The sequence below is a fragment of the Festucalex cinctus genome, chromosome 6 (assembly GCF_051991245.1).
Source record: "Festucalex cinctus isolate MCC-2025b chromosome 6, RoL_Fcin_1.0, whole genome shotgun sequence".
Lineage (NCBI taxonomy): Eukaryota > Metazoa > Chordata > Actinopteri > Syngnathiformes > Syngnathidae > Festucalex > Festucalex cinctus.
Window position 1 is genome coordinate 26,329,939 of NC_135416.1, and position 27,867 is coordinate 26,357,805.

Genomic DNA, 27,867 nt, shown 5'->3' on the forward strand with positions numbered 1-27,867 from the left:
AAAAAACTCCTCTTTAACTAAGCATTCCCGGTTGTACGTTTCACCTAGCGCTATGATAATTTGCAGGCATACATAAGAGCCCACGATGTACAAAAAAGTCTCTTGGAACCATGGGCTAAACCAAACAGGAAGTCCGCCATTTTGATTTATGATGGGATTTGTTGCCATTTTTTGTGGCCTTTTTCAGGGGTCATATTTTAACGAACCCCTCCTACAAAATTTATCCGACTGTCTTCAAACTTGGTATGTTTCATCTTAAGATGTTTAAGATGCAAAGTAATCGAAAGTTTTTTATTTTGTCACACGCTGTTGCCATAGCAATGCATGGGAATTGCACACCATATTTTGCGTTTTGATTAAATACCTAAAGCTATGATAATTTGCAGGCAAACATAAGAGCTCAGGATGTACAAAAAAAGTCTCTTGGAGCAATATGCTAAACCAATCAGGAAGTCCACCATTTTGATTTACGTTGGGATTTGTAGCCATTTTTTGTGGCCTTTTTTAGGGGTCATATTTTAACGAACTCCTCCTACAAAATTTATCCGACTGTCTTTAAACTTGGTGTGCTTCATCTTAAGATGTTTAAGATGCAAAGTTATCGAAAGTTATTTATTTTGTCGCACGCCGTTGTCATGGCGATGCATTGTTTGCCAAGTAAAATGTTACTTTTTTTTTTTGGTCTAAACATGTGCAAAAACTCATGAAACTTTACACACACATCAGGCTTGTCATCAGCATGAATATTTTAGAGATTTCTTATTCAATTTGCAATAAATGGTTCAATAGCGCCCTCTAGACATTTTTATGAAGCTTTTGCAAATGTTTTGTGTTTTATGATTCAGCTAGATTTGTAAAAATTGGGATACCTATCAGCCTAAGACTTACAAAAAGGTTTCTAAAGCCATATGCTGAATCAAAAAGGAAGTCTGCCATTTTGATTTACTTTGGTATTTGTAGCCATTTTTTGGGGCCTTTTATAGGGGTCATATTTTCAACAGAACTTATCAGATCGTCTTCATTCTTTGGCGTGTTTCATCTTAAGATATTTAAGATGAAAAGTTATTGAATTTTTTTATTTTGTCACACGCCTTTGCTGTAGCCATGCATTGTTTGTGAAGAAAAATGCTTTTTTGAGAGTCTAAATATGGGTGAAAACTCACAAAACTTTGCACACGCACCAGACCTGTCTAGAACATGAATATTTTATTTAGAGATTTGTTGTGCTATTTGTAATAAATGGCTCAATAGCGCCCTCTAGACATTTTTATGAAGTCTTTCCGATTATATGATTCAGCTAGATGTGTGAATATTGGCAGGCATGCCGAATATATTCAAAAAGTATTCTATATAGCCATGTGCCAATCCATTTAGATTTTATTTTGTTAATTGTGCATCGTTTTTGGCCTTTCCATGAAACTTTAAAAACACAAAGCATGGCAAAAACGTTTACAATTTAGATGGTTTCCTATTTGACAGTACCCCAACATGCCAGTACCCCGACGTGCAAATACCCCAACGTGGCCCGGGTTGCGAGGGCCCTTTATAGCTGCTCGCAGCTCTAGTTATTATTCTTCTTCTTCTTCTTCTTTTTCTTTGTTATTATTCTTTTCCGCAAACAACCACATTTTTGAGGCACTAAACATGAACGAAAACTCACCAAACTTTACACGCAGATCGGGCCTGGCGAAAAATTTGATATTTTAAAGTCGCCATACATGATAACAGAAAAATGGCTCTGTAGCGCCACCTACATAGGTTTAACGGATCCCTGTCCCGCTACGATTATCCTATGGCTACGAAAATTGTGTGGCACCTGTAGCACATCCAGATGAACAAAAACCTCTTTGATATGTGTACCCTAAAATAGACAGGAAGTGAGGTATGAGTATTTGAATGTCCAATTTTGGCCCATTTTTGCACATTTACAGGGGTCATACTTTTGCCCGCTTCTCCTACACGGTTAACCCGATTGACTTCAAACTTGGGCTGTACCATCTCAACACCTGGGACAACATCATGGTAAAAAATCAAAAGTTTTTGACATACTATATGACGGTGGCGGGGCATCAAATTTACAGTTTCAAAATTCTTACTTAACAAAGCATTGCCGGTGGTACGTTTAATTGAGAGCCATGAAAATTGGTACACATATGTAACAGACTATGATCTACAAAAAAGCCTGTTGGTGCCATATGCTAAACCTAACAGGAAGTCCGCCAGAGGCGAGGCATCAAATTTTGTGTTTCAAAATTCTTATTTAATGAAGCATTCCCGGCTGTACATTTCACCTAGAGTTACCAACATTTGAAGACATATGTAACAGCCCTCAAGGTACAAAAAACTCTTTTTGAACCATATGCTAAACCGAACAGGAAGTCCGCCATTTTGATTTACTTTGGAACGTGTTGCCATTTTTTGGGCCATTTCATAGGGGTCTTATTTTAACGAACTCCTCCTACAGAGTTTATCCGATCATCTCCAAACTTGGTGTGATTCATCTTAAAATGTTGAAGATGAAAAGTTATTGAAAGCTTTTTATTTCGTCGCACGCTGTTGCCGTGGCATGCACAGTTTGCAAAGGAAAACATTCCCTCTTAATGAAGCATTCCCAGTTGTACAAAGCAGCTAGAGCTACGAAAATTTGGAGACAAATTTAACAGCCCACGATGTACAAAAAAGTCTCTTGGTGCCATGTGCTAAACCCAACAGGAAGTCCCGTAGGGGCCGGTCATCACATTTTGAGGTAAAAAACTCCTCTTTAACGAAGCATTCCCGGTTGTACGTTTCACCTAGCGCTATGATAATTTAGAGGCATACATAAGAGCCCACGATGTACAAAAAAGTCTCTTGGAACTATCTGCTAAACCAAACAGGAAGTCCGCCATTTTGATTTACGTTGGGATTTGTAGCCATTTTTTGTGGCCTTTTTTAGGGGTCATATTTTAACGAACTCCTCCTACAAAATTTATCCGACTGTCTTCAAACTTGGTGTGCTTCATCTTAAGATGTTTAAGATACAAAGTTATCGAAAGTTATTTATTTTGTCGCACACCGTTTCATGGCGATGCATTGTTTGCCAAGTAAAATGCTGCTTTTTTTTTTTTGGTCTAAACATGTGCAAAAACTCATGAAACTTTACACACACATCAGGCTTGTCATAAGCATGAATATTTTAGAGATTTCTTATTAAATTTGCAATAAATGCTTCAATAGCGCCCTCTAGACATTTTTATGAAGTCTTTCCGATTATATGATTCAGCTAGATGTGTGAATATTGGCAGGCATGCCTAATATATTCAAAAAGTATTCTATATAGCCATGTGCCAATCCATTTTGATTTTATTTTGTTAATTGTGCATCATTTTTGGCCTTTCCATGAAACTTTACAAACACAAAGCATGGCAAAAACGTTTAAAATTTAGATGGTTTCCTATTTGACAGTACCCCAACATGCCAGTACCCCGACGTGCAAATACCCCAACGTGGCCCGGGTTGCGAGGGCCCTTTATAGCTGCTCGCAGCTCTAGTTATTCTTCTTCTTTTTATTTGTTATTATTCTTTTCCGCAAACAATCACATTTTTGAGACACTAAACGTGAACGAAAACTCACCAAACTTTACACACACGTCAGGCCTGGCGAAAAATTTGATATTTTAAAGTCGCCATAGGTGATAACATAAAAATGGCTCCATAGCGCCACCTACATAGGTTAAACAGATCCCTGGCCCGCTACGATTGTCCGACGGCTATGAAAATAGTGTGGCACCTGTAGCACATCCAGATGAACAAAAACCTCTTTGATGTGTGTACCCTAAAATAGACAGGAAGTGAGATATGAGTATTTAAATGTCCAATTTTGGCCAATTTATGCACATTTACAGGGGTCATACTTTTGCCTGCTTCTCCTACACGGGTAATCCAATTGACTTCAAACTTGGGATGTACCATCTCAAGACCTGGGACAACACCATGGTAAAAAATCTAAAGTTTTCGACATACTATATGACGGCGGTGGGGCATCAAATTTAGAGTTTCAAAACTCTTACTAAACGTAGTATTGCCGGTTGTATGTTTAACCTAGAGCTACGAAAATTGGTACACATATGTAACAGACTATGACCTACAAAAAAGTCTGTTGGTGCCATATGCTAAACCCAACAGGAAGTCCGCCAGAGGCGGGGCATCAAATTTTGAGTTTCAAAATTCTTACTTAATGAAGCATTCCCGGCTGTACGTTTCACCTAGAGTTACCAAAATTTAAAGACATATGTAACAGCCCTCAAGGTACAAAAAACTCTTTTTGAACCATATGCTAAACCTAACAGAAAGTCCACCATTTTGATTTACTTTGGAACGTGTTCCCATTTTTTTGGCCATTTCATAGGGGTCCTATTTTAACGAACTCCTCTTACAGAGTTTATCCGATCATCTTCAAACTTGGTGTGATTCATCTTAAGATGTTGAAGATGAAAAGTTATTGAAAGCTTTTTATTTCGCTGCACGCTGTTGTCGTGGCATGCACTTGTTTGCAAAGGAAAAAAATTCTTCTTAATGAAGAATTCTCAGTTGTACGAAGCAGCTAGAGCTACGAAAATTTGTAGACATATGTAACAGCCCACGATGTACAAAAAAGTCTCTTGCTGCTTTGTGCTAAACCCAACAGGAAGTCCCGCAAGGGCCGGGCATCACTTTTTGAGCTAAAAAACTCCTCTTTAACGAAGCATTCCCGGTTGTACCTTTCACCTAGCGCAATGATAATTTGGAGGCATACATAAGAGCCCACGATGTACAAAAAAGTCTTTTAGAACCATATGCTAAGCCAAACAGGAAGTCCGGCATTTTGATTTACTTTGCTATTTGTAGCCATTTTTTGGGGGCCTTTTATAGGCCTCATATTTTCTACAAAACTTATCAGATTGTCTTCATTCTTTGGCATGTTTCATCTGAAGTATTGCCGGTTATACGTTTAATCTAGAGCTACGAAAATTGGTACACATATGTAACAGACTATGATCTACAAAAAAGCCTGTTGGTGCCATATGCTAAACCTAACAGGAAGTCCGCCAGAGGCAGGGCATCAAATTTTGCATTTCAAAATTTTTACTTAATGAAGCATTTCCGGCTGTACGTTTCACCTAGAGTGACCAAAATTTGAAGACATATGTAACAGCCCTCGAGGTACAAAAAACTCTTTTTGAACCATATGCTAAACCTAACAGGAAGTCTGCCATTTTGATTTACTTTGGAACATGTTGCCATTTTTTTGGCCATTTCATAGGGGTCTTATTTTAACGAACTCCTCCTACAGAGTTTATCCGATCATCTTCAAACTTGGTGTGATTCATCTTAAGATGTTGACGATGAAAAGTTATTGAAAGCTTTTCATTTCGTCGCACGCTGTTGTCGTGGCATGCACTGTTGGCAAAGGAAAAAAAAAATCCTTCTTAATGCAGCGTTCCCAGTTGGACGAAGCAGCTCGAGCTACAAAAATTTGTAGACATATGTACACATTGGTCCACATATATATATTTACATATGCATGTAAAAAAATTATGTCAGGCTAAACTAAATGGTTGATTAGGCCCCACACATTTTCACCTTACCATACCCGGCCCTCTTTGCAAAAGGTTTGAACACTCCTGGCCTAAACCTAGGTGTATACTCAAACTATGCACGCACATAAAGCCTGGAACAAAATGTGTAATTTAGAGGGTTCTTGTTTTGTTTTTTGTATTCCTTATATTTCATGTCATTATACTTGACACACTATTTTTACTACTCACTGAATCAGTTATAAGAACATTTAATTGATACAATCCAATCACATCCTAGAGAATTGAAAACACATTCAATCATGAGGTTGTTAAGACACATTTACTTCTGTAGCACTTAACCACAAACAAGTTGCGACATCCCCTGATCTAACCCTCCAACCGGGCAAGGAAAAACTTTCAGGGGTCATATTTTAACGAACCCCTCCTACAAAATTTATCCGACTGTCTTCAAACTTGGTGTGTTTCATCTTAAGATGTTTAAGATGCAAAGTAATCGAAAGTTTTTTATTTTGTAACACGCTGTTGCCATAGCAATGCATTGTTTGTCAAGTGCTGCTTTTTTTTTTTTTATACACATGAAAACTCATGGAACTTTGCAAACACATCAGACTTGTCATGAACATGAATTTTCAGAGATTTATTGTGCAATTTGCAATAAATAGCGCCCTCTAGACCTTTTTATGAAGCATTTCTGATTGTATGATTATGCTAGACCTACAAAAAAGTATTATGTAGCCATTTGCCAAACCAAAGAGGAAGTCCGCTATTTTGATTTTATTTTGGGAATTATACATCATTTTTGGCCTTTTTCATTCAACTTTGCACAGACAAGGCATGGAAAAAACTAACATTTTAAATGGTCCTTGTTCCATGTAACAGTTGTCAAGTGCTGCTTTTTTTTTTTTTTATACACATGAAAACTCATGAAACTTTGCAAACACATCAGACTTGTCATGAACATGAATTTTCAGAGATTTATTGTGCAATTTGCAATAAATAGCGCCCTCTAGACATTTTTATGAAGCATTTCCGATTGTATGATTATGCTAGACCTACAAAAAAGTATTATGTAGCCATTTGCCAAACCAAAGAGGAAGTCCGCTATTTTGATTTTATTTTGGGAATTATACATCATTTTTGGCCTTTTTCATTCAACTTTGCACAGAAAAGGCATGGAAAAAACTAACATTTTAAATGGTCCTTGTTCCATGTAACAGTTGTCAAGTGCTGCTTTTTTTTTTTTTTATACACATGAAAACTCATGAAACTTTGCAAACACATCAGACTTGTCATGAACATGAATTTTCAGAGATTTATTGTGCAATTTGCAATAAATAGCGCCCTCTAGACATTTTTATGAAGCATTTCCGATTGTATGATTATGCTAGACCTACAAAAAAGTATTATGTAGCCATTTGCCAAACCAAAGAGGAAGTCCGCTATTTTGATTTTATTTTGGGAATTATACATAATTTTTGGCCTTCTTCATTAAACTTTGCACAGACAAGGCATGGAAAAAACTAACATTTTAAATGGTCCTTGTTCCATGTAACAGTACCCCAACGTGCCAGTACCCTGACGTGCAAGTAACCCAACGTTGTGCTCAATAGCGCCCTCTATGCATTTTTATGGAGCATTTCCAATTGTATGATTCAAGCGATACACAACTAAAGATGACTTGACCTAGATTTGTGAAAACTGGGAGGCATACCTATTAGCTTAAGACCTACAAAAAGTATTCTGTAGCCGTATGCTAAACCTAAAAGGAAGTCCGCCATTTTGAATTTATTTTGGGAATTGCGCACCATATTTTGCGTTTTGATTAAACTTTGCACACACAAGGCTTGTCAAAAACATTTTAGATGGTCCTTGTCCTATTTGACAGTACCCCAACGTGCCAGCACCCCGACGTGCAAGTACCCCAACGTGGCACGCCTTTGCTGTAGCGATGCATTGTTTGCAAAGAATTTTTTTTTTATATGATTCAGCTAGATGTGTGAATATTGGGAGGCATACCTATCAGCCGAATACCTCGATAAAGCATTCCATAGCAATGTGAACAAACACAAAAAGCATGGCAAAACATTTACAATTTAGACGGTTTCTTATGAAACAGTACCCTAACGTGCCAGTACCCCGACGTGCAAATACCCCAACGTGGCACGGGTTGCGAGGGCCCTTTATAGCTGCTCGCAGCTCTAGTTCTTTGTTATTATTCTTTTCCGCAAACAACCACATTTTTGAGGCACTAAACATGAACGAAAACTCACCAAACTTTACACGCAGATCGGGCCTGGCGAAAAATTTGATATTTTAAAGTCGCCATACATGATAACAGAAAAATGGCTCTGTAGCGCCACCTACATAGCTTAAACGGATCCCTGTCCCGCTACGATTGTCCTATGGCTACGAAAATTGTGTGGCACCTGTAGCATATCCAGATGAACAAAAACCTCTTTCATCTGTGTACCCTAAAAAAGACAGGAAGTGAGATATGAGTATTTAGATGTCCAATTTTGGCCAATTTTTGTACATTTACAGGGGTCATACTTTTGCCCGCTTCTCCTACACGGTTAATCCGATTGACTTCAAACTTGGGATGTACCATCTCAAGACCTGGGACAACATCATGGTAAAAAATCTAAAGTTTTTGACATACTATATGACTGTGGCGGGGCATCAAATTTACAGTTTCAAAATTCTTACTTAACGAAGCATTGCCGGTGGTACGTTTAACCTAGAGCTATGAAAATTGGTACACATATGTAACAGACTATGATCTACAAAAAAGCCTGTTGGTGCCATATGCTATACCTAACAGGAAGTCCACCAGAGGCGAGGCATCAAATTTTGTGTTTCAAAATTCTAACTTAATGAAGCATTCCCGGCTGTACATTTCACCTCGAGTTACCAAAATTTGAAGACATATGTAACAGCCCTCAAGGTACAAAAAACTCTTTTTGAACCATATGCTAAACCGAACAGGAAGTCCGCCATTTTGATTTACTTTGGAACGTGTTGCCATTTTTTGGGCCATTTCATAGGGGTCTTATTTTAACGAACTCCTCCTACAGAGTTTATCCGATCATCTCCAAACTTGGTGTGATTCATCTTAAGATGTTGAAGATGAAAAGTTATTGAAAGCTTTTTATTTCGTCGCACGCTGTTGCCGTGGCATGCACAGTTTGCAAAGGAAAAAATTCCTTCTTAATGAAGCATTCCCAGTTGTACAAAGTAGCAAGAGCTACGAAAATTTGGAGACAAATGTAACAGCCCACGATGTACAAAAAAGTCTCTTGGTGCCATGTGCTAAACCCAACAGGAAGTCCCTTGGGGCCGGGCATCACATTTTGAGCTAAAAAAACTCCTCTTTAACGAAGCATTCCCGGTTGTACGTTTCACCTAGCGCTATGATAATTTGGAGTCATACATAAGAGCCCACGATGTACAAAAAAAGTCTCTTAGAACCATATGCTAAACCAAACAGGAAGTCCGGCATTTTGATTTACGCCTTTTTTAGGGGTCACATTTTAACAAACTCCTACGAAATTTATCCGACTGTCTTCCAACTTGTTGTGTTTCATCTTAAGATGTTTAAGATGCAAAGTTATCGAAAGTTTTTTTTATTTTGTCGCAAGCCGTTCCCATAGCGATGCATTATTTGCCAAGTAAAATGCTGCTTTTTATTTTTTTTTGTCTAAACGAGCGAAAACTCATGAAACTTTACACACACGTCAGACTTGTCATAAACATGAATATTTTAGAGATTTCTTGTGCAATTTGCAATAAATGGCTCAATAGCGCCCTATAGACATTTTTATGAAGCTTTTGGAAATGTGTGATTGAGCTACATTTTTAAAAATTGGGATACCTATCAGCCTAAGACTGACAAAAAAGTTTCTAAAGCCATATGCTAAACCAAACAGGAAGCCATTTTGATTTACTTTGCTATTTGTAGCCATTTTTGGGGGCCTTTTATCGGCCTCATATTTTCTACAAAACTTATCAGATTGTCTTCATTCTTTGGCGTGTTTCATCTGAAGATATTAAAGATGAAAAGTTATTGAAATTGTTTGTCACGCCTTTGCTCAAACGATGCAATGTTTGCAAAGAAAAATGCTTTTTTTTTTTGAAAGTCTAAACATGAGCGAAAACTCAAAACTTTGCACACAGATCAGACCTCTCAAGAACATGAATATTTTAGAGATTTGTTGTGCAATTTGTAATAAATGGCTCAATAGCTCCCTCTAGACATTTTTTATGAAGTATTTCCGATTATATGATTCAGCTAGATGTGTGAATATTTGGAGGCACACCTATCAGTCTAATACCTACAAAAATTATTCTATAGCCATGTGCCAAACCATTTTGATTTTATTTTGTTAATTGTGCATCATTTTTGGCCTTTCCATGAAACTTTGCAAGCACAAAGCATGGCAAAAACATTTACAATTTAGACGGTTTCCTATGAAACAGTACCCCAACATGTCAGTACCCCGACGTGCAAGTACCCCAACGTGGCCCAGGTTGCGAGGGCCCTTTATAGCTGCTCGCAGCTCTAGTTATTCTTCTTCTCCGCAAACAATCGCATTTTTGAGACGCTAAACGTGAACGAAAACTCACCAAACTTTACACGCACATCAGGCCTGGCGAAAAATTTGATATTTTAAAGTTGCCATACATGATAACAGAAAAATGGCTCCATAGGGCCACCTACATAGGTTAAACGGATCCCTGTCCCGCTACGATTGTCCGACGGCTATGAAAATTGTGTGGCACCTGTAGCACATCCCAATGAACAAAAACCTCTTTGATGTGTGTACCCTAAAATAGACAGAAAGTGAGGTATGATCATCTGAATGTCCAATTTTGGCCCAGTTTTGCACATTTACTTTTGCCCGCTTCTCCTACACGGTTAACCCGATTGACTTCAAACTTGGGATGGACCATCTCAACACCTGGGACAACATCATTGTAAAAAATCTAAAGTTTTTGATATACTATATGACAACGGCGACACATCAAATTTAGAGTTTAAAAATTCTTACTTCACGAAGCATTGCCGGTTGTACGTTTAATCTAGAGCTACGAAAATTGGTACACATATGTAACAGGCTATGACCTACAAAAAACTCTTTTTGAACCATATGCTAAACCTAACAGGAAGTCCACCATTTTGATTTATTTTGGAACGTGTTGCCATTTTTTTGGCCATTTCATTGGGGTCTTATTTTAACGAACTCCTCCTACAGTGTTTATCCGATCATCTTCAAACTTGGTGTGATTCATCTTAAGATGTTGAAGATGAAAAGTTATTGAAAGCTTTGTATTTCGTCGCACGCTGTTGTCATGGCATGCACTGTTTGCAAAGGAAAAAAAGTATCCTTAAAGAAGCATTCCCATTTGTACGAAGCAGCTAGAGCTACGAAAATTTGTAGACATATGTAACAGCCCAAGATGTACAAAAAAGTCTCTTGGTGCCCTGTGCTAAACCCAACAGGAAGTCCCCCAGGGGCCGGGCATCACATTTTGAGCTAAAAAACTCCTCTTTAACAAAGCATACCCGGCTGTACGTTTCACCTAGAGTTACCAAAATTTGTAGAGGTATATAACAGCCCTCGAGGTACAAAAAACTCTTTTTGAACCATATGCTAAACCTAACAGGACGTCCGCCATTTTGATTTACTTGGAATGTGTTGCCATTTTTTTTGGCCATTTCATAGGGGTCATATTTTAACAAACTCCTCCTACAGAGTTTATCCAATCATCTTCAAACTTGGTGTGATTCATCTTAAGATGTTGAAAATGAAAAGTTATTGCAAGTTTTTTATTTCGTCACACGCTGTTGTCGTGGCATGCACTTTTTGCAAAGGAAAAAAATCCTTCTTAATGAAGCATTCCCAGTTGTACGAAGCAGCTAGATAGACGAAAAATTGTAGACATATGTAACAGCCCAGGATGTACAAAAAAAGTCTCTTGGTGCCATGTGCTAAACCCAACAGGAAGTCCCCCAGGGGCCGGGCATCACATTTTGAGCTAAAAAAACTCCTCTTTAATGAAGCATTCCCGGTTGTACGTTTCACCGAGCGCTATGATAATTTGCAGGCATACATAAGAGCCCACGATGTACAAAAAAGTCTCCATGTGCTAAACCAAATAGGAAGTCCGCCATTTTGATTTATGATGGGATTTGTTGCCATTTTTTATGGCCTTTTTCAGGGGTCATATTTTAACGAACCCCTCCTACAAAATTCATCCGACTGTCTTCAAACTTGGTGTGTTTCATCTTAAGATGTTTAAGATGCAAAGTAATCGAAAGTTTTTTATTTTGTCACACGCTGTTGCCATAGCAATGCATTGTTTGCCAAGTGCTGCTTTTTTTTTTTTTTTATTTATACATGTGTGAAAACTCATGAAACTTTGCAAACACATCAGACTTGTCAAAAACATGAATTTTTAGAGATTTATTGTGCAATTTGCAATAAATAGCGCCCTCTAGACATTTTTATGAAGCATTTCCGATTGTATGATTATGCTAGACCTACAAAAAAGTATTATGCAGCCATTTGCCAAACCAAAGAGGAAGTTCGCTATTTTGATTTTATTTTGGGAATTATACATCATTTTTGGCCTTTTTCATTAAACTTTGCACAGACAAGGCATGGAAAAAAATAACATTTTAAATGGTCCTTGTTCCATGTAACAGTACCCCAACGTGCCAGTACCCTGACGTGCAAGTAACCCAACGTTGTGCTCGATAGCGCCCTCTATGCATTTTTATGGAGCATTTCCAATTGTATGATTCAAGCGATACACAACTAAAGATGACTTGACCTAGATTTGTGAAAACTGGGAGGCATACCTATTAGCTTCACATTTTTGAGACACTAAACGTGAACGTAAATTCACCAAATTTTACACACACATCAGGCCTGGCGAAAAATTTTATATTTTAAAGTCGCCATAGATGATAACAGAAAAATGGCTCTGGAGCGCCACCTACATAGGTTAAACGGATCCCTGTCCCGCTATGATTGTCCTACGGCTATGAAAATTGTGTGGCACCTGTAGCACATCCAGATGAACAAAAACCTCTGATATATGTACCCTAAAATAGACAGGAAGTGAGATATGAGTATTTAAATGTCCAATTTTGGCCCATTTTTGCACATTTACAGGGGTCATACTTTTTCCCGCTTCTCCTACACGGTTAACCCGATTGACTTCAAACTTGGGATGTACCATCTCAACACCTGGGACAACATCATGGTAAAAAATCAAAAGTTTTTGACATACTATATGACGGCGGCGGGGCATCAAATTTAGAGTTTAATAATTACTGAACGAAGCACTGCCGGTTGTACGTTTAATCTAGAGCTACGAAAATTGGTACACATATGTAACAGACTATGACCTACAAAAAACTCTTTTTGAACCATGTGCTAAACCTAACAGGAAGTCCACCATTTTGATTTACTTTGAAATGTGTTGCCCTTTTTTTTGGCCATTTCATAGGGGTCTTATTTTAACGAACTCCTCCTACAGTGTTTATCCGATCATCTTCAAACTTGGTGTGATTCATCTTAAGATATTGAAGATGAAAAGTTATTTTAAGTTTTTTATTTCGTTGCACGCTGTTGTCGTGGCATGCACTTTTTGCAAAGGAAAAAAATCCTTCTTAATGAAGCATTCCCAGTTGGACGACGCAGCTAGAGCTACGAAAATTTGTACACATATGTAACAGCCCAAGATGTACAAAAATGTCTCTTGGTGACCTGTGCTAAACCCAACAGGAAGTCCCGCAGGGGCCGGCGGGCATCACATTTTGAGCTAAAAAAACTCCTCTTTAACGAAGCATTCCCGGTTGTACGTTTCACCTAGCGCTATGATAATTTGGAGGCATACATAAGAGCCCACGATGTACAAAAAGTCTCTTGGAACCATCTGCTAAACCAAACAGGAAGTCCACCATTTTGATTTACGTCGGCATTTGTAGCCATTTTTTGTGGCCTTTCTTAGAGGTCATATTTTCACGAACTCCTCGTACAAAATTCATCCGACCGTCTTCGAACTTGGTGTGTTTCATCTTAAGATGTTTAAGATGCAAAGTTATCGAAAGTTTTTTATTTTGTCACATGCTGTTGCCATAGCGATGCATTGTTTGCTTATTTTTTTTGGTCTATACATGTGTGAAAACTCATGAAACTTTGCACACACATCAGACTTGTCATGAACATGAATTTTTAGAGATTTCTTGTGCAATTTGCAATAAATCGCGCCCTCTATACATTTTTATGGAGCATTTCCGATTGGATGATTCAAGCGCGAAATAACTAAAGATGACTTGACTTGATCTAGATTTGTGAAAACTCAGAGGCATACCTATTAGTCTAAGACCTACAAAAAGTATTCTGTAGCCGTATGCTAAACCTAAAAGGAAGTCCGCCATTTTGAATTTATTTTGGGAATTGCACACCATATTTTGCGTTTTGATTAAACTTTGCACACACAAGGCTTGTCAAAAACATTTTAGATGGTCCTTGTCCGATTTGACAGTACCCCAACGTGCCAATACCCCGACGTGCAAGTACCCCAACGTGGCCCGGGTTGCGAGGGCCCTTTATAGCTGCTCGCAGCTCTAGTTATTCTTCTTCTTATTATTATTATTCTTCTCCGCAAACGATCACATTTTTGAGACACTAAACGTGAACGAAAACTCACAAAACTTTACACACACGACAGGCCTGGCGAAAAATTTGATATTTTAAAGTCGGCGTACATGATAACAGAAAAATGGCTCCTTAGCGCCCCCTACATAGGTTAAACGGATCCCAGGTCCGCTACGATTGTCCTACGGCTATGAAAATTGTGTGGCACCTGTAGCACATCCAGATGAAAAGAAACCTCTTTGATATGTGTACCCTAAAATAGACAGGAAGTGAGGTATGATCATTTAAATTTTTGCACATTTACATGGGTCATACTTTTGCCCGCTTCTCCTACACGGTTAACCCGATTGACTTCTTGGGCTGTATCTCAACACCTGGGACAACATCATGGTAAAAAATCTAAACGTTTTGATGTACTATATGACGGGGGCAAGGCATCAAATTTATTAGAGTTTCAAAATTCTTACTTAATGAAGCATTCCCGGCTGTACGTTTCACCGAGCGTTACCAAAATTTGAGGACATATGTAACAGCCCTCGAAGTACAAAAAACTCTTTATGAACCATATGTTAAACCTAACAGGAAGTCCGCCATTTTGATTTACTTTGGAACGTGTGGCCATTTTTTGGGCCATTTCATAGGGTTCTTATTTTAACGAACTCCTCCTACAGAGTTTGTCCGATCATCTTCAAACTTGGTGTGATTCATCTTATGTTGACGATGAAAAGTTATTGAAACCCGCAATTCACGATTTCGTACCCGATTTTTCTGATTGTCCCAAAATGCAGACCTTTTCCTGCACTCCGGAGATGCAAAATTTCACATTTACTTCCACATTTTTCATCTGATTCACTTCATTCCAAGTTCAATATATTCCAGTAATTCCCGCCATGAGCTCTTCCAGCTTTTCAGTTCCAAAATTCACAATTTCCGATTTCGTACCCGATTTTTTCCCACATTCTACATTTTCCATTTACTTCCACATTATTCATCCGATTGACTTCATTCCAACTTCAATATATTCCATTTCACGCCATGAGCGCTTCCAGCTTTTCAGTTCCAAAATTCACGTGTTTCCCATAATTCTCGATTTCGCACCCGATTATTTCCCACATTCTACATTTTCCATTTACTTCCACATTATTCATCCGATTGACTTCATTCCAACTTCAGTATATTCCAGCACTTCACGCCATGAGCTCTTCCAGCTTTTCAGTTCCAGAATTCACACCTTACCCACAATTCCCCATTTTGTACCCGATTATTTCCCACATTCTACATGGGCGATTCTACATTTCACATTTACTTCCACATTTTTCATCCGATTCACTTCATTCCAACTTCAGTATATTCCACCAATACATGCTCTTCCATCTTACCACCTAACTTTCCACGCACGGCAGCCATTTTCCGACTTACCATGCACGGCGGCCATTTTAGACAAATGATATGCCCAGGTTTCTCGCCAACCTGCCCCCCCCAAGGCGGCGACCATTTTGGCCAATTGATTAGGTATGCCTGGGATTCTTGCCAGGATATGCTCCGACCTGAACAGGAAGTGACCTGATTTCAACAGGAAGTGACCTCATATCAACAGAAAGTGACCGAATTTCAACAGGAAGTGACCCGGAGGTGACCTTAAATCAACAGGAAGTGAACAGATTTCAACAGGAAGTGACCTGTTTTAATAGGAAGTGACCTAAAATCAACAGGAAATGACCTAAAATCAACAGGAAGTGACATAATATTAACAGGAAGTGACCCGATTTCAACAAGAAGTGACCTGATTTCAACAGGAAGTGACCTGAAATCAACAGGAAGTGAGCAAGCTAATGCTAGCTTAGCATGCTAATGTTAGGTTAGCATGCTAATGCTAAGTTAGCATGCTAATGCTAGCTGGGCATGCTAATGCTAGCTTAGCATGCTAATGCTAAGTTAGCATGCTAATGCTAATGTTAGCTTAACATGCTAATGTTAGCTTAGTATACTAATGCTAATGTTATCTTAGCATTCTAATGCTAATCCTAGATTAGAATGCTAATGCTACATTAGCATGCTATTGCTAATATTAGCTTAGCATGTTAATGCTAGCTTAGTATACTAATGCAAATGTGACCTGATTTCAACAGTGACTATTACTCCATTGCTTATTAAGTTTGCTACTCCTTACACCATTGCTACTCGATTCTACCTTCCTTACTTCATTGCTTACTTAATTCTTCTCACTTTACTCCATTGCTTACCCGATTACTTGCTACTTCCTCCATTTCTTACTTGATTTCTTCCTTGTTATTTTTCTTCCTTCTACTGCTTCTAGATTTCTGGATGAATTCAAACCATTCCAACTTCAGCATGTTCAGCTCATTCCATGTCATTCAGTATCATTCAACATCATTCAACATCATTCAACACCATTCAATATCATTCAATATCATTCAACATTATTCCAAATCATTCCACAGGTATTCATTCAGCTCTCCAGCCTTCACATGCCATTTCCCCAGAAATTGCATTTTCTAGTTAGCTATGATTATGTCCTCATTGGTTGCAATATTTTACAATGGAGGAAAAGTGAACGGATAGGAGGACAGAGGTACAGGCTCTTGTAAACATTTGGGAGACAAGTCATCAGCACGACTTTGAATTGTTTTTTGCTGATATATTTTTACTTCTGTGCTATTTTTCTTCTAATGCTTCTAGATTTCTGGATGAATTCAAACCATTCCAACTTCAGCATGTTCAGCTCATTCCATGTCATTCAGTATCATTCAACATCATTCATTATCATTCAACATCATTCAACATCATTCAACACCATTCAATATCATTCAACATCATTCAACATCATTGCAAATAATTCCACAGGTATTCATTCAGCTCTCCAGCCTTCACATGCCATTTCCCCAGAAATGGCATTTTCTAGTTAGTTATGATTATGTCCTCATTGGTTGCAATATTTTAAAATGGAGGAAAAGTGAACGGATATATGGACAGAGGTACAGGCTCTTGTAAACATTTGGGAGACAAGTCATCAGCACGACTTTGAATCGGACTCACCCAAGCCATTGAACCACCATGCACGTTATTGCTGCCAAGCTTGGTGAAGTGAACAACAAATGCTCACACGACCCTCAAAAAGTCTGTAAAAGCTGCAAAGATACACCAAAACTTTTAACGCTCATGGATCAGTACAGCGGCATGACTGCCGAGTGAATGGGACGGCCAAATCGACGCCACGGTTCATGAATATCGGACCGGACCAATAACTGGAATCAGCACGTCACGGATAGACAAAAAAAAGAAAAAAAACACGACAATAGTGTTACAGAAATGCTTGTAATATTGTCATTTAGTTCGCTCCCATGTGTAGCGGTTGGAAGCAGCTTAATTGTGTGAGTGTCACTTTCTATGAGTCAGTAATTATTACATCACCATGCCTGGTGTTCCACAGCGATAAACTGTGGGGCCTTCATTGTAGCTGCTGCCGCTGGGTAAGAAAACAGCGATGTTTTTTTTTTAAAGTGCTCTATAAATGAACACTTAATTGATGGGAGTCAGCATCCTATCTGCATAATTTGCTATGCTTAGTTGAGCATTTCTAATCCAGCACAATTGGCAAAACTAAAGTAACCCTTAACATGCACGGAGATGGGGGATACAAGAACACAACCCTTTCTGAATTCAAGGTGAAGAGAGCCAGATTTAATCAAAAGGATACTCTCCATGTTCATTTTGGTCACCAGTAAACTCTATAGCTATGTCTTGAATTTGAAAGAAAAAAAAAATTTCAATGAAGAAGGGTTTTGTGAATGCACATAGGAAACCGATGGGGTTCAGTACCTCCAACAAGGTTGAGAACCAGAGATATACAATAATGTCACGTTTCAAATAAATACAAGTCAACTAAAAATAATTGGTAAATGGACTTCTTTTGTATAGCGCTTTAACTACACCATATGGTGCCTAAAGTGCTTTACAATTTAATGCTATGTCAGACTAGGGTTTGCCAACTGTCCCGCATTAGCCGGGACGTGCCGCATTTTGGGCTAAATTGTTATGTCCCATACGGGACGTCAAAAGTCCCGTAAAATAATTCTCAATTCTTACACGAAAGGCAGCAAACGACATCTTTGCAATTTTTGGACCACGGCTGCTCCCGTAGGTTGACAAGTGACAAGGAAGTTGCTTGTAGCCAATAAAATGAGTCGCTGGGTGTGACGTTATGTGGAGATCTTGCAAGGTAAGAGAGGCAACTAGAGAGAGAGAGCTTCCTGGTTTTGTCACAGCTTCATGTCACCTCTAAACGACAATCTTAATACGTCGGCTGCAAACGTATCAGCTGGAGCAATACAAGATATATTCTCGTACTATTTATGAACAAATACTGCAACAATTTAGCTTGCTGGCAAGTTTGCAATCAGCACTTAACACAGCAAACCGCACTCTACAGGTCCTAGATCAGCTAAAACGTCAATTTCACTAAGCATAGCACCTGTCAGCCAATCACAGGCATCAGGCAGGCAGGTTTGGATGTCACGTACATTTGTTGTAGCCGTTTATACTGCACAAGTGGCTAGAAAATATTAATAATCCATCCATCCATCCATCCATCCATTTTCTTGACCGCTTATTCATCACAAGGGTCGCGGGGGGTTCTGGCGCCTATCTCAGCTGGCTTTTGGGCAGTAGGCGGGGGACACCCTGGACTGGTTGCCAGCCAATCGCAGGGCACACAGAGACGAACAACCATCCACACTCACAAGCACACCTAGGGACAATTCGGAGCGCCCAATTAACCTGCCATGCATGTCTTTGGAATGTGGGAGGAGACCGGAGTACCCGGAGAAGACCCACGCGGGCACGGGGAGAACATGCAAACTCCACCCAGGAAGGCCGAAGCCTGGACTCGAACCGGAGTCCTAATATTAATAATATTATTAATAATAATAATAATAATGTGGAGTGTTGTCCGGTCGGTTAGGAAGAGAGAATGGATAAACCTGTAAGAAAGAAAAGACTGTGTTGTTTCAACAAGTATACATGAAAAAAGTCAATTTGGTGAGTCACGCTTCTCTTTTGCAAGGAAAGAGACAAATTGTGGTTTCGTTGAGGTTTAGTATGAGGTTACATAATGATGGCCTGCAGTAAGGATTAAAGGGAATGTACAAACTTTGCGCATTTCAAATCTAATCAGAATATACATTTCAGACATCATGCTCACACCACCATGACACCGTGCCGTGCACCTGTCCCTTATTTCGGGATGAGAAAGTTGGCAACCCAACTTCAGACCAACAGTGGGGGAGGCGTTTCCGGCGGCGCGATTGCAAGGAGCTGTACGACACGGCGATCTACGTGTACCGGGACCGGGCCAAAAAGGAGACTGCTTGGGGGAAGAAGCGTGGAGGTTGGCTTATCTGTTGAGTTAGTTTGTTTCATTGTCCTAGTGTGAAGCAAGCTAGCAATGCTACAATAAAGTTAGCACCACCTCCCGATGCGGGAATCCCTCCTCTTCCTCCGTTGCGGCGTGGAGCGAAACATATTCTATTGAGAACCCTCGCAAACAAAGAGGCGCGAGACCAGCGTAGCGTCATGATATTTTCGGTTCAGTCTGAATGTAGTATAAGCCTCATATTCACCCATACACACATCAGTGGTCGGACTGCTGCTAGGTCCAAATCGAGGTTCAGTGTCTTGCTCAAGGACACTTTGACATGGTAACCAGGGGTGAGGATCAAACCCATCACCTCATGGATGGGAGAGACAACCACTCTACAACTGAGCCATGTCGCTCCAGAGATGAAAAAAAAAAAAAGAGCTGCAATGTACTATACACAAAATTACATCCGGCCCAATTCCATCTGTATCTCAAGAAACACATTGTTGCTATTCTCACCTGCTTGCGGATGATGTTCTTGTAGATGTTGGAGGAGAACAGCGATGCGGAGGACAGCAGGGCTGAGTCCATGGAGGACATGACAGCCGCAGCTACCGCTCCAATCCCGATGATGGACACGTAGGTGGGGGTGAGGTACTGCAGGGCGATGGGGAGGACGGAACCTGCTTCGCCTCTGTTATATGGAGTTGGCAGTCCATAGAGGGTCGAGTTCCAATCTACGGAATGATTATATAATTGATCAGGAATGAGGAAGAGTTCCAAACAGAAAAGGCTTGGAACGCCTTTATAACATGAGGTGAACATACCAGTAGATGCTGCCACAGCTCCCACCAGGATTGAGGGGATACCGAGAACCAGGCAGAAGCCGGCGGAGACAAAGCAGGTCATTTGAGCCTGAGTGTAAGATGAGGTCGACAGAATCCTCTGGTAGAACGCTTGGTAGGCCAAACCGCCGAGAGCCTGTCACAAACACATCATCATCATCATCGGTGTCATTTTGCCCTAAAATCCAGCACACAGTGAGTGAACATGAGATCTTTTTCGAAGGCGCTCCTCGACTCACCAGCAGCATGAAGTCATCAAACCACTTGCCGGCTTCGTCAAGCGGGACTGTGCCAATCCAGGGAGCCTGGAAGGTCTCGTTGTAGGCCGTCAGCGAGATGTCCACAGAGTGAGGGTTGGTCAACAGGAAAGGTACACACACCCACTGTGTACACAAACACAAAGCTGATTTCATTATGCACTCAGTTGAGGATGTTTGCAGTCTGACTGAAAAGTAGGAACCTAAACGAACTTTCTCTTGGCCATAGCAGTAGTGGAGGCTTTACAGACAACTATCACAAAAATGTAGGGGTTGATTGCAGAATTTCTCAAACTGAAACTCCTGTCAGGCTGATAAATCTCACAAAACAAAGCTAAAAACGTATATGCAAATCAACAACTCCACCAAACGCATCTGCTCACAACCATCATGAGCGTCTGCGACAGAAACTAAATATAGCTTGTAGCGAGGCTGCTCAGTCAATCAGCTCCGGTTACGATGATGAAGACTTTTCAGCTCAAACATTACTCAAGTTTTGTTAGGTTAGAGACAGCTGGCTTTAACTAACTTTTGGGCGCAGATCGCAAAATCCATGTCAGATTTTCACAATCACGTCAAGTTTTTGAGCTATAGAATCCCAGTTTTCTTTAAACATATGAAATAATATGTATGTATGTATGTATGTAAAAATAACACTAAGATGGAATAGTTACACACTTTGAAAACTAAAATTTGGGAGCTGGACACCTCTCTCTGAACTGTCTCAATTGTGACTGCACAAACAAGTTGCTACGTAACTGGAGAGGAGTCCAATCATAATCAGCTCTTCTTACTACAGCTAATCAGTGGAATTTTGCATGTCTGGACTGTAATCTGTGGAGAGAAAATCTTGACGAGGCTAGTAGAAAACTGACTGCAGTTGTAGAATTAGCGTTCCAATTTTAGTTTAACTCAGCATAGCAGAATGCCACCACCCCCTCCCCAAAATTGTTCCCCAGTGTTTTTTAGGCTAATTCAACATGCAGGGCACATGCTCAGGACTGCTATGGTGAGCATTAAATAGACACTAAGAGCTATTGTGACAGCAGTTCCTAGATGGCTACATTATTAGTGGTCAGCTCAGCAGCAGCTATAGCAGGTTATCAGCAGGACTAGCATGTTTAGTGCACCGCATATTCAAGATCCTCATGCGGAAACATTTGATTACAAATAGGAATCCCTTAGGGCGGCACGGTAGTCGAGTGGTTAGCACGTCCGCTTCCCAGTTCTGAGGTCTCCGGTTCGAGTCCAGGCTCGGACCTTCCTGGGTGGAGTTTGCATGTTCTCCCCGTGCCCGCGTGGGTCTTCTCCGGGTACTCCGGTCTCCTCCCACATTCCAAAGACATGCATGGCAGGTTAATTGGGCGCTCCAAATTGTCCCTAGGTGTGCGTGTGAGTGTGGATGGTTGTTCATCTCTGTGTGCCCTGCGATTGGTTGGCAACCAGTCCAAGGTGTCCCCCGCCTACTGCCCAGAGCCAGCTGAGATAGGCGCCAGCAGCCCCCGCGACCCTTGTGAGGAATAAGCGGTCAAGAAAATGGATGGATGGATGGAGGAATCCCTTAGACTTTTTTTTTTATTTTTATTTTTTTTTATAAAGATTCTCTTTCCAAGACATTATCCAAAAAAGAAACAGTAGTGGTTAATTTGAAAGAAGTTAGTTTGGATGAAGAGTAAGTGGTTTCTTTTTTTTTTTTTTTTTTATTGAACATATAAACAGATGAACAGCAGAGATAAGAAAAAAAACAATCAAAGAAAAGAAAATCCCAATAAAATAATCATTCAATCAATCATAACTTACATTTTCAAAAGGGAGTAGGAAGAAGTTAGAAACGTATCTAGTCCTACCCCTTTTACTAATTATATTTAAACTTATTTCATTATTAATACAATTCTAATTTACTATTATTAAAATGAAATATGTAAACCCAGGGCCGGCGCTAGCCATTTTGGTGCCCTAAGCATAAATGTTTTGTGGTGCCCCCCAGAAATACAAGACAATATTCAGGGATTCTACAATGAAATATGGTTTTGAACCAACCATGGTACAAACATTTTCTAAATTGATTAGGATTATGGTATTGTGCAGGCCTTTATTTAAAACACAGGTCCATGAAAATGTTAATAATCTACCTTTTTAGAGAAGGACTAATAGGGCACTATGTAAAAATTCTGAACATAATGTTAAAACTATGAATATGAAATGAGGAAATCTACTTAGCCTTAAGATCATTATTATTATTATTTTCAAATTACACTTTCACCAGTACATGCCGCTCTTGGCCCTTCCATATGAAACAATATTGTCTCGTCACATTCCATTTAACATACCGTATAATGAACGTGCTGGTCACAACCATTCCACTGCGGCGGTTTGGAGTGTTTTTGTTTTGTTTTGTTTTTTGCTAACTGTGGTCATGTAAACGTAGCTGCTACAAAATAAACAAATTGTCATACCTGCAAGTGACGCGCGAGCATCATCTCATTGTTTTTTCTTTTCCTCTTTTCCGCCCCCAATTCTTGATGCCTTTTTGATGACATGTCCAGATATCCAAGAATAAACTTCTGCCAAATTTGCGATTGAAGCATAAAGTGCACCCCACCCCCCTCCCCCTTTCCCTAGTAGTTTGCTTCGTTGGAGCAAAAGTGCACCCCGCAGCCCTCCCCCTTTCCCTAATAGGAACAAACTACTAGGGGAGGGGGGGCACCAACGTAGACCAGCGATACCGCTCGTCGAGTAAATAATGCTAATTTTTTGTATTTATTAACATGCGTTACAAGCTTTTATTTTAAGTATTAGACACTGATATTATAATTACTAATATGATTATTTTTACGGGCTTGATTTGTTTTTTGGTGCCCCCTTAGGCAGTTGGTGCCCTACGCGCAGTGCGTGACAAGCGTATGCGGAGCGCCGTGTCTGTATAAACCAAGTTATATATATACACAAGCGCACTTAAACATATTCACATTTGCCAAAAACATATATACATAAATTTCCTGAACATATACCATAATACCTATCTAAATCATTTACACATACTCACATTCATTGACTAGCAAAGTGCCGAAGCAACTGTGATGACATTTCATTACTCCAACTTCTCTTCATTTGCCCCATGTTGATTTGGAGACACAGCCACACAACTTTCCTTGTCGAAATAGCTTCATATTCGAAGGATAACGTCAACGTCAAGCGCTCTCAGGTGTGCGTGTAGCTGCACGTTTGGTTATTGTTTACCTCGTACTATTACTTTGTGTATTATCAACTTGGAAATGAAAATAGAACAGGAAAAGGCCAACTAACTTATTTGTCACACACATTTCTGCTACGTCTGATCAAGCAAATATGCTCACAGCTTGTCATCCTAATATCTACGGCTGGGTATTGATTCTAATGTCCTCAATCGATTCAATTTTGATTCACAAGAGTTCAGTTCGATACGATTTCATTTTTCCCCCAATTCAATTCACTTCAATTCAATCCAATATTGATTAATTATGGAACATAAATTGTTAAACATCAAGGACATGATGAAACTCCACAACTAAGAAATTCCACATTACATTTTGCGGAGTAGTAAGTGGTTTTAAATGATTTAGTTAGAATGAAAGTAAAACGTGTTATGATCACTTATGTGTTACACAAACATTAACATCAGCAAGGATGAGATGAAAATATTTTGATAATTCTAATACAGTAATTGTGGATATAAATATAAAAGATTCTGAATTGACTTAAAGTGCAATAAGTCTGGACTTTCATAAATATAAGAAAATACTTATAGATTCACTTGAACAGTAAATTTAAAGAAAAGTAAGCTACACAAAAACTATGGCCTTTAAAATTTGATTTTATTATGAAATTATGGGAAGAAGAGGTATTAAAATAATTGATTCATAGTTTTATGAATCGATATCAGGCTCAAAAATTAAAATCCAAGTTAATATCAATTATTCCATTTTTTTTTTTTTTTTAACCCAACCCTACTAATGTCAAAATTCTTGATCCAATTGAGCCTTTGTATAACCCCCTTTGGAAGGTAATTGATGGGGTGGGGTGTTGTGAGGTGGCTGATGTATATTCTCTGCTGTATAAAATAATAACAACAACAACAACAACAACAACAACAACAATAATAATAATAATAATAATAATAATAATAATAATAACATTGTGTTTGGTATGATTTGGGATGTAACACTTTAAAGAAGTCAACCTTAAACATTTCTTGACAATATGTTCTATGTGACCTAATTAGTGTAAACATGACATTGTGATTAATATTACATTTGTGGAAGATGAGTTATGAAGCAAAATACAGCTGTTTTTATCCATCTCAGGGGACGGCCATTTTGCAACTTCCTGTCAACTGAAGATGACATCACAGATTGTCAGGGCTCAGGCAACGACCAATCACAGCTCACCTGTTTTCTGAAGCTGAGCTGTGAATGGTTGTTAGCTGAGATCTGAGCAACTGTGATGTCATGTCACTCGACAGCAAGTGGCAAAATGGCCGCCTTCTGATATTGGGGAAAAAAAAAAAAAAACTGCTAGATTTTGCTGTGTAACTCATATTCCTCCAACACATTTTTTCTCAATTCCGGTCCTCAGGCCACCCTAGCCAGCCTGTTTTCTAGGGGTGGGAATCTCTGACATGAGGCCGATTCGATATGTATCTCGATACACAAGTTGCGATTCGATTGAAAAACGATTATCTTTCAGAACAGAACGGTTCGATACGGTTCGATTAAATTTGGGAACGATACAATTTTCGATTCGATACGATTCATTTCAATATTCAAAACTTATCGTGACATTTGTTGCTTGTAAACAATCTTAAAACACCACAAATTTTTACAGTATCTACAAATGTGTAAAAAAAGAACAACAACAATGTCTTCTATATTTTTATATATTGAATCAATTATTTAAATAGACCGGAACAAAGGGCTGGGCGATATGACTGAAAAATGTATCAGTTTAAATATTTATTAGTTGTTATTGACAGTTATAATTGTTATTTTTTTTATTCAAAATCAGGATCAGGAAAACAAAAGGCTGATAATTCAATTTGAAATATAAATATTTAACCTTTAAAAAGACACCAACACAATTAAACAGAATATGTCCACATTGTGAAGTATTTCAGAAACATAAATTTAAGACATGAAATAAACCTACCGTCCAGCCAAAAGAAATATGAAGCCACCTTATGGAACAATAAATCTATCAAACACATTTTAACAACTTAATATATCCAAAAATATTTCCAAAAGTGCATTTCCCTTTTTATTAACAATTTTTGTTTTTAACAATTTTTGTTTTTCTTTGCCATTACATTCATTTTTGGTTAATGTATGACATCTTTTTTGTTTTTTTAATCTGAGACACGATGATGACCATGGAATCACTACTGTTTGTTTTGTTTTGGGCTGTCGTTCATTTTGAGTTTGATGACGTAATTGCGGGCACGTCTCAGTTCCCTGCTGCTCATGCTAGTTGTGTACATTGACAGGGAGCCACAAACTGAGAAATGAGATACTTGCAGTGTGGTTTTAGCTTAGCTGGTGTGTTGGCTGTGGGACATACCTGTGTCGTTTGAATCCATGCATTGGATCGTCACGGGAGTTATTCTTTTTGGCTCGCGCGCAGTACCAACGCCGGCCCGGGACATAAAAGTGCACCGAGAGGACTCGATAGCCATGGGAAATACCGAGATGTACGGCACCGGCTTCTGCTAACTGTCTCCACTGTTGCATGTTGTCACTCGGTGTGCGCGCGCGCGCGCCGTGTCGCGAGCACGGCGTTGACGGTAGGCTCCCCCCCAAGGTGCGTAACGTCTTTGCATTATGTTTACAACATCCGGGGAATGAATCGTCTCTGAGCGCTACTTTGCTAGCTCTCTGTAAACACGGAAGTAGCTTGAATAGTGCTGCTACTGAAATGTAAACAAAACAAGTAGAGCAAGGTGTAGAACTCTTGCTATTGTTATGAAAACCATAAAGCCTCACTCGCAACCGATTCACAGCAACGCGATATCCGGTCCACAGCTTTACAAGCAATGTATCTAAGGATTCCCGGCGGATTTTGTATCGGTTGACAAGTCTGCTACCGATACGGCCGTTTAGCTCCCCTTGACGACCGATGGTTTTTTTGTCCCACCCCTACTGTTTTCCATGTCTCCCAATTCCCAATGCAGCTGATTCCAATGACAGCTAATCAGCCAGCTCTGGAGAAGCCTGGTAACGATCCTCACCTGCGTTGCAATTGGGAGACATGGAAAACAGGCTGGCTAGGGGGGGGGCCTGAGGACCGAAATTGAGAAACACTGCTCTAACACAATATTAACCAGAACATTTAGATTAGTAGAACATATTGTCAAAAACATTTTTGGGGTTGACTTCCCCTTTAATAAAATGTAAACGTTTTCTGACTTTGTGGCAGTAAGAGGGTGAATCGATGCTTACATACCAGGCTGACAAAGATGAGGACGAGCTGGATCACATCTGTATAAGCCACAGAATAAAGCCCTCCCAGGAGCGTGTAGACAACGGCAACGATGGCGGAGATGACAATGGAATAGCCATAAGAAAGGTCCAAGATCACTCTCATTGTTCCACCTGGAACAAAAGAGCATCGTGATGAGCACTTGACAACATATGAGCCAACACTTACACACTTTCATCACGGGCACATGCAACATATTTTTGTGACGGATTTTAAGTTATTCAGTTTTAAACCTCGTTTGATTTTTAATTCTTTTCTCTCGCAGACATACAGACACATATACATGCATCCACTTTTAACACGCCATATATTACATATCCTGGAAAAAAAAAAACATCCACATATCACAGTTGCATAACAGGTCAATAACATTACACTTGGTTTTGCATTAAACATCTTAAAAAGGAATCCAAAAGCAACAAGCGGACATAAAGCAATGATATTAAAAACAGAACCATAAGAAGAGAAGCAGCCTATTGATTGTGACTCCAAAAACCCTTAAGACACTGATCATTAAAAATAAAAACAAACAAAATCAAAACAGAAGTTTGTTCAAGAAATGAAACCACTGAAAGTTTAAATAATGAGTAAATGTAGATAAGTGAAAATACAACACATCTTGTTACTCAAACAAGGCAAGCAAAACAGCAC

General features: G+C 39.3%; 1 protein-coding gene across 6 annotated transcripts in view; it reads right to left on the bottom strand.

Moving 5' to 3' along the window:
- Window positions 1–27,867, bottom strand: part of LOC144021250 (high affinity choline transporter 1-like) — a 93,314-nt gene that overhangs the window by 34,928 nt on the left and 30,519 nt on the right. For all 6 annotated transcript variants that reach the window (XM_077525374.1, XM_077525371.1, XM_077525372.1 and 3 more), the window contains 4 exons: window positions 27,181–27,329; window positions 20,689–20,832; window positions 20,432–20,585; window positions 20,124–20,341 (listed from right to left, as the gene is read on the bottom strand). In XM_077525374.1, coding sequence (XP_077381500.1) covers window positions 20,124–20,341; window positions 20,432–20,585; window positions 20,689–20,832; window positions 27,181–27,329 — 665 coding nt within the window. The remainder of the gene's footprint in view (window positions 1–20,123; window positions 20,342–20,431; window positions 20,586–20,688; window positions 20,833–27,180; window positions 27,330–27,867) is intronic.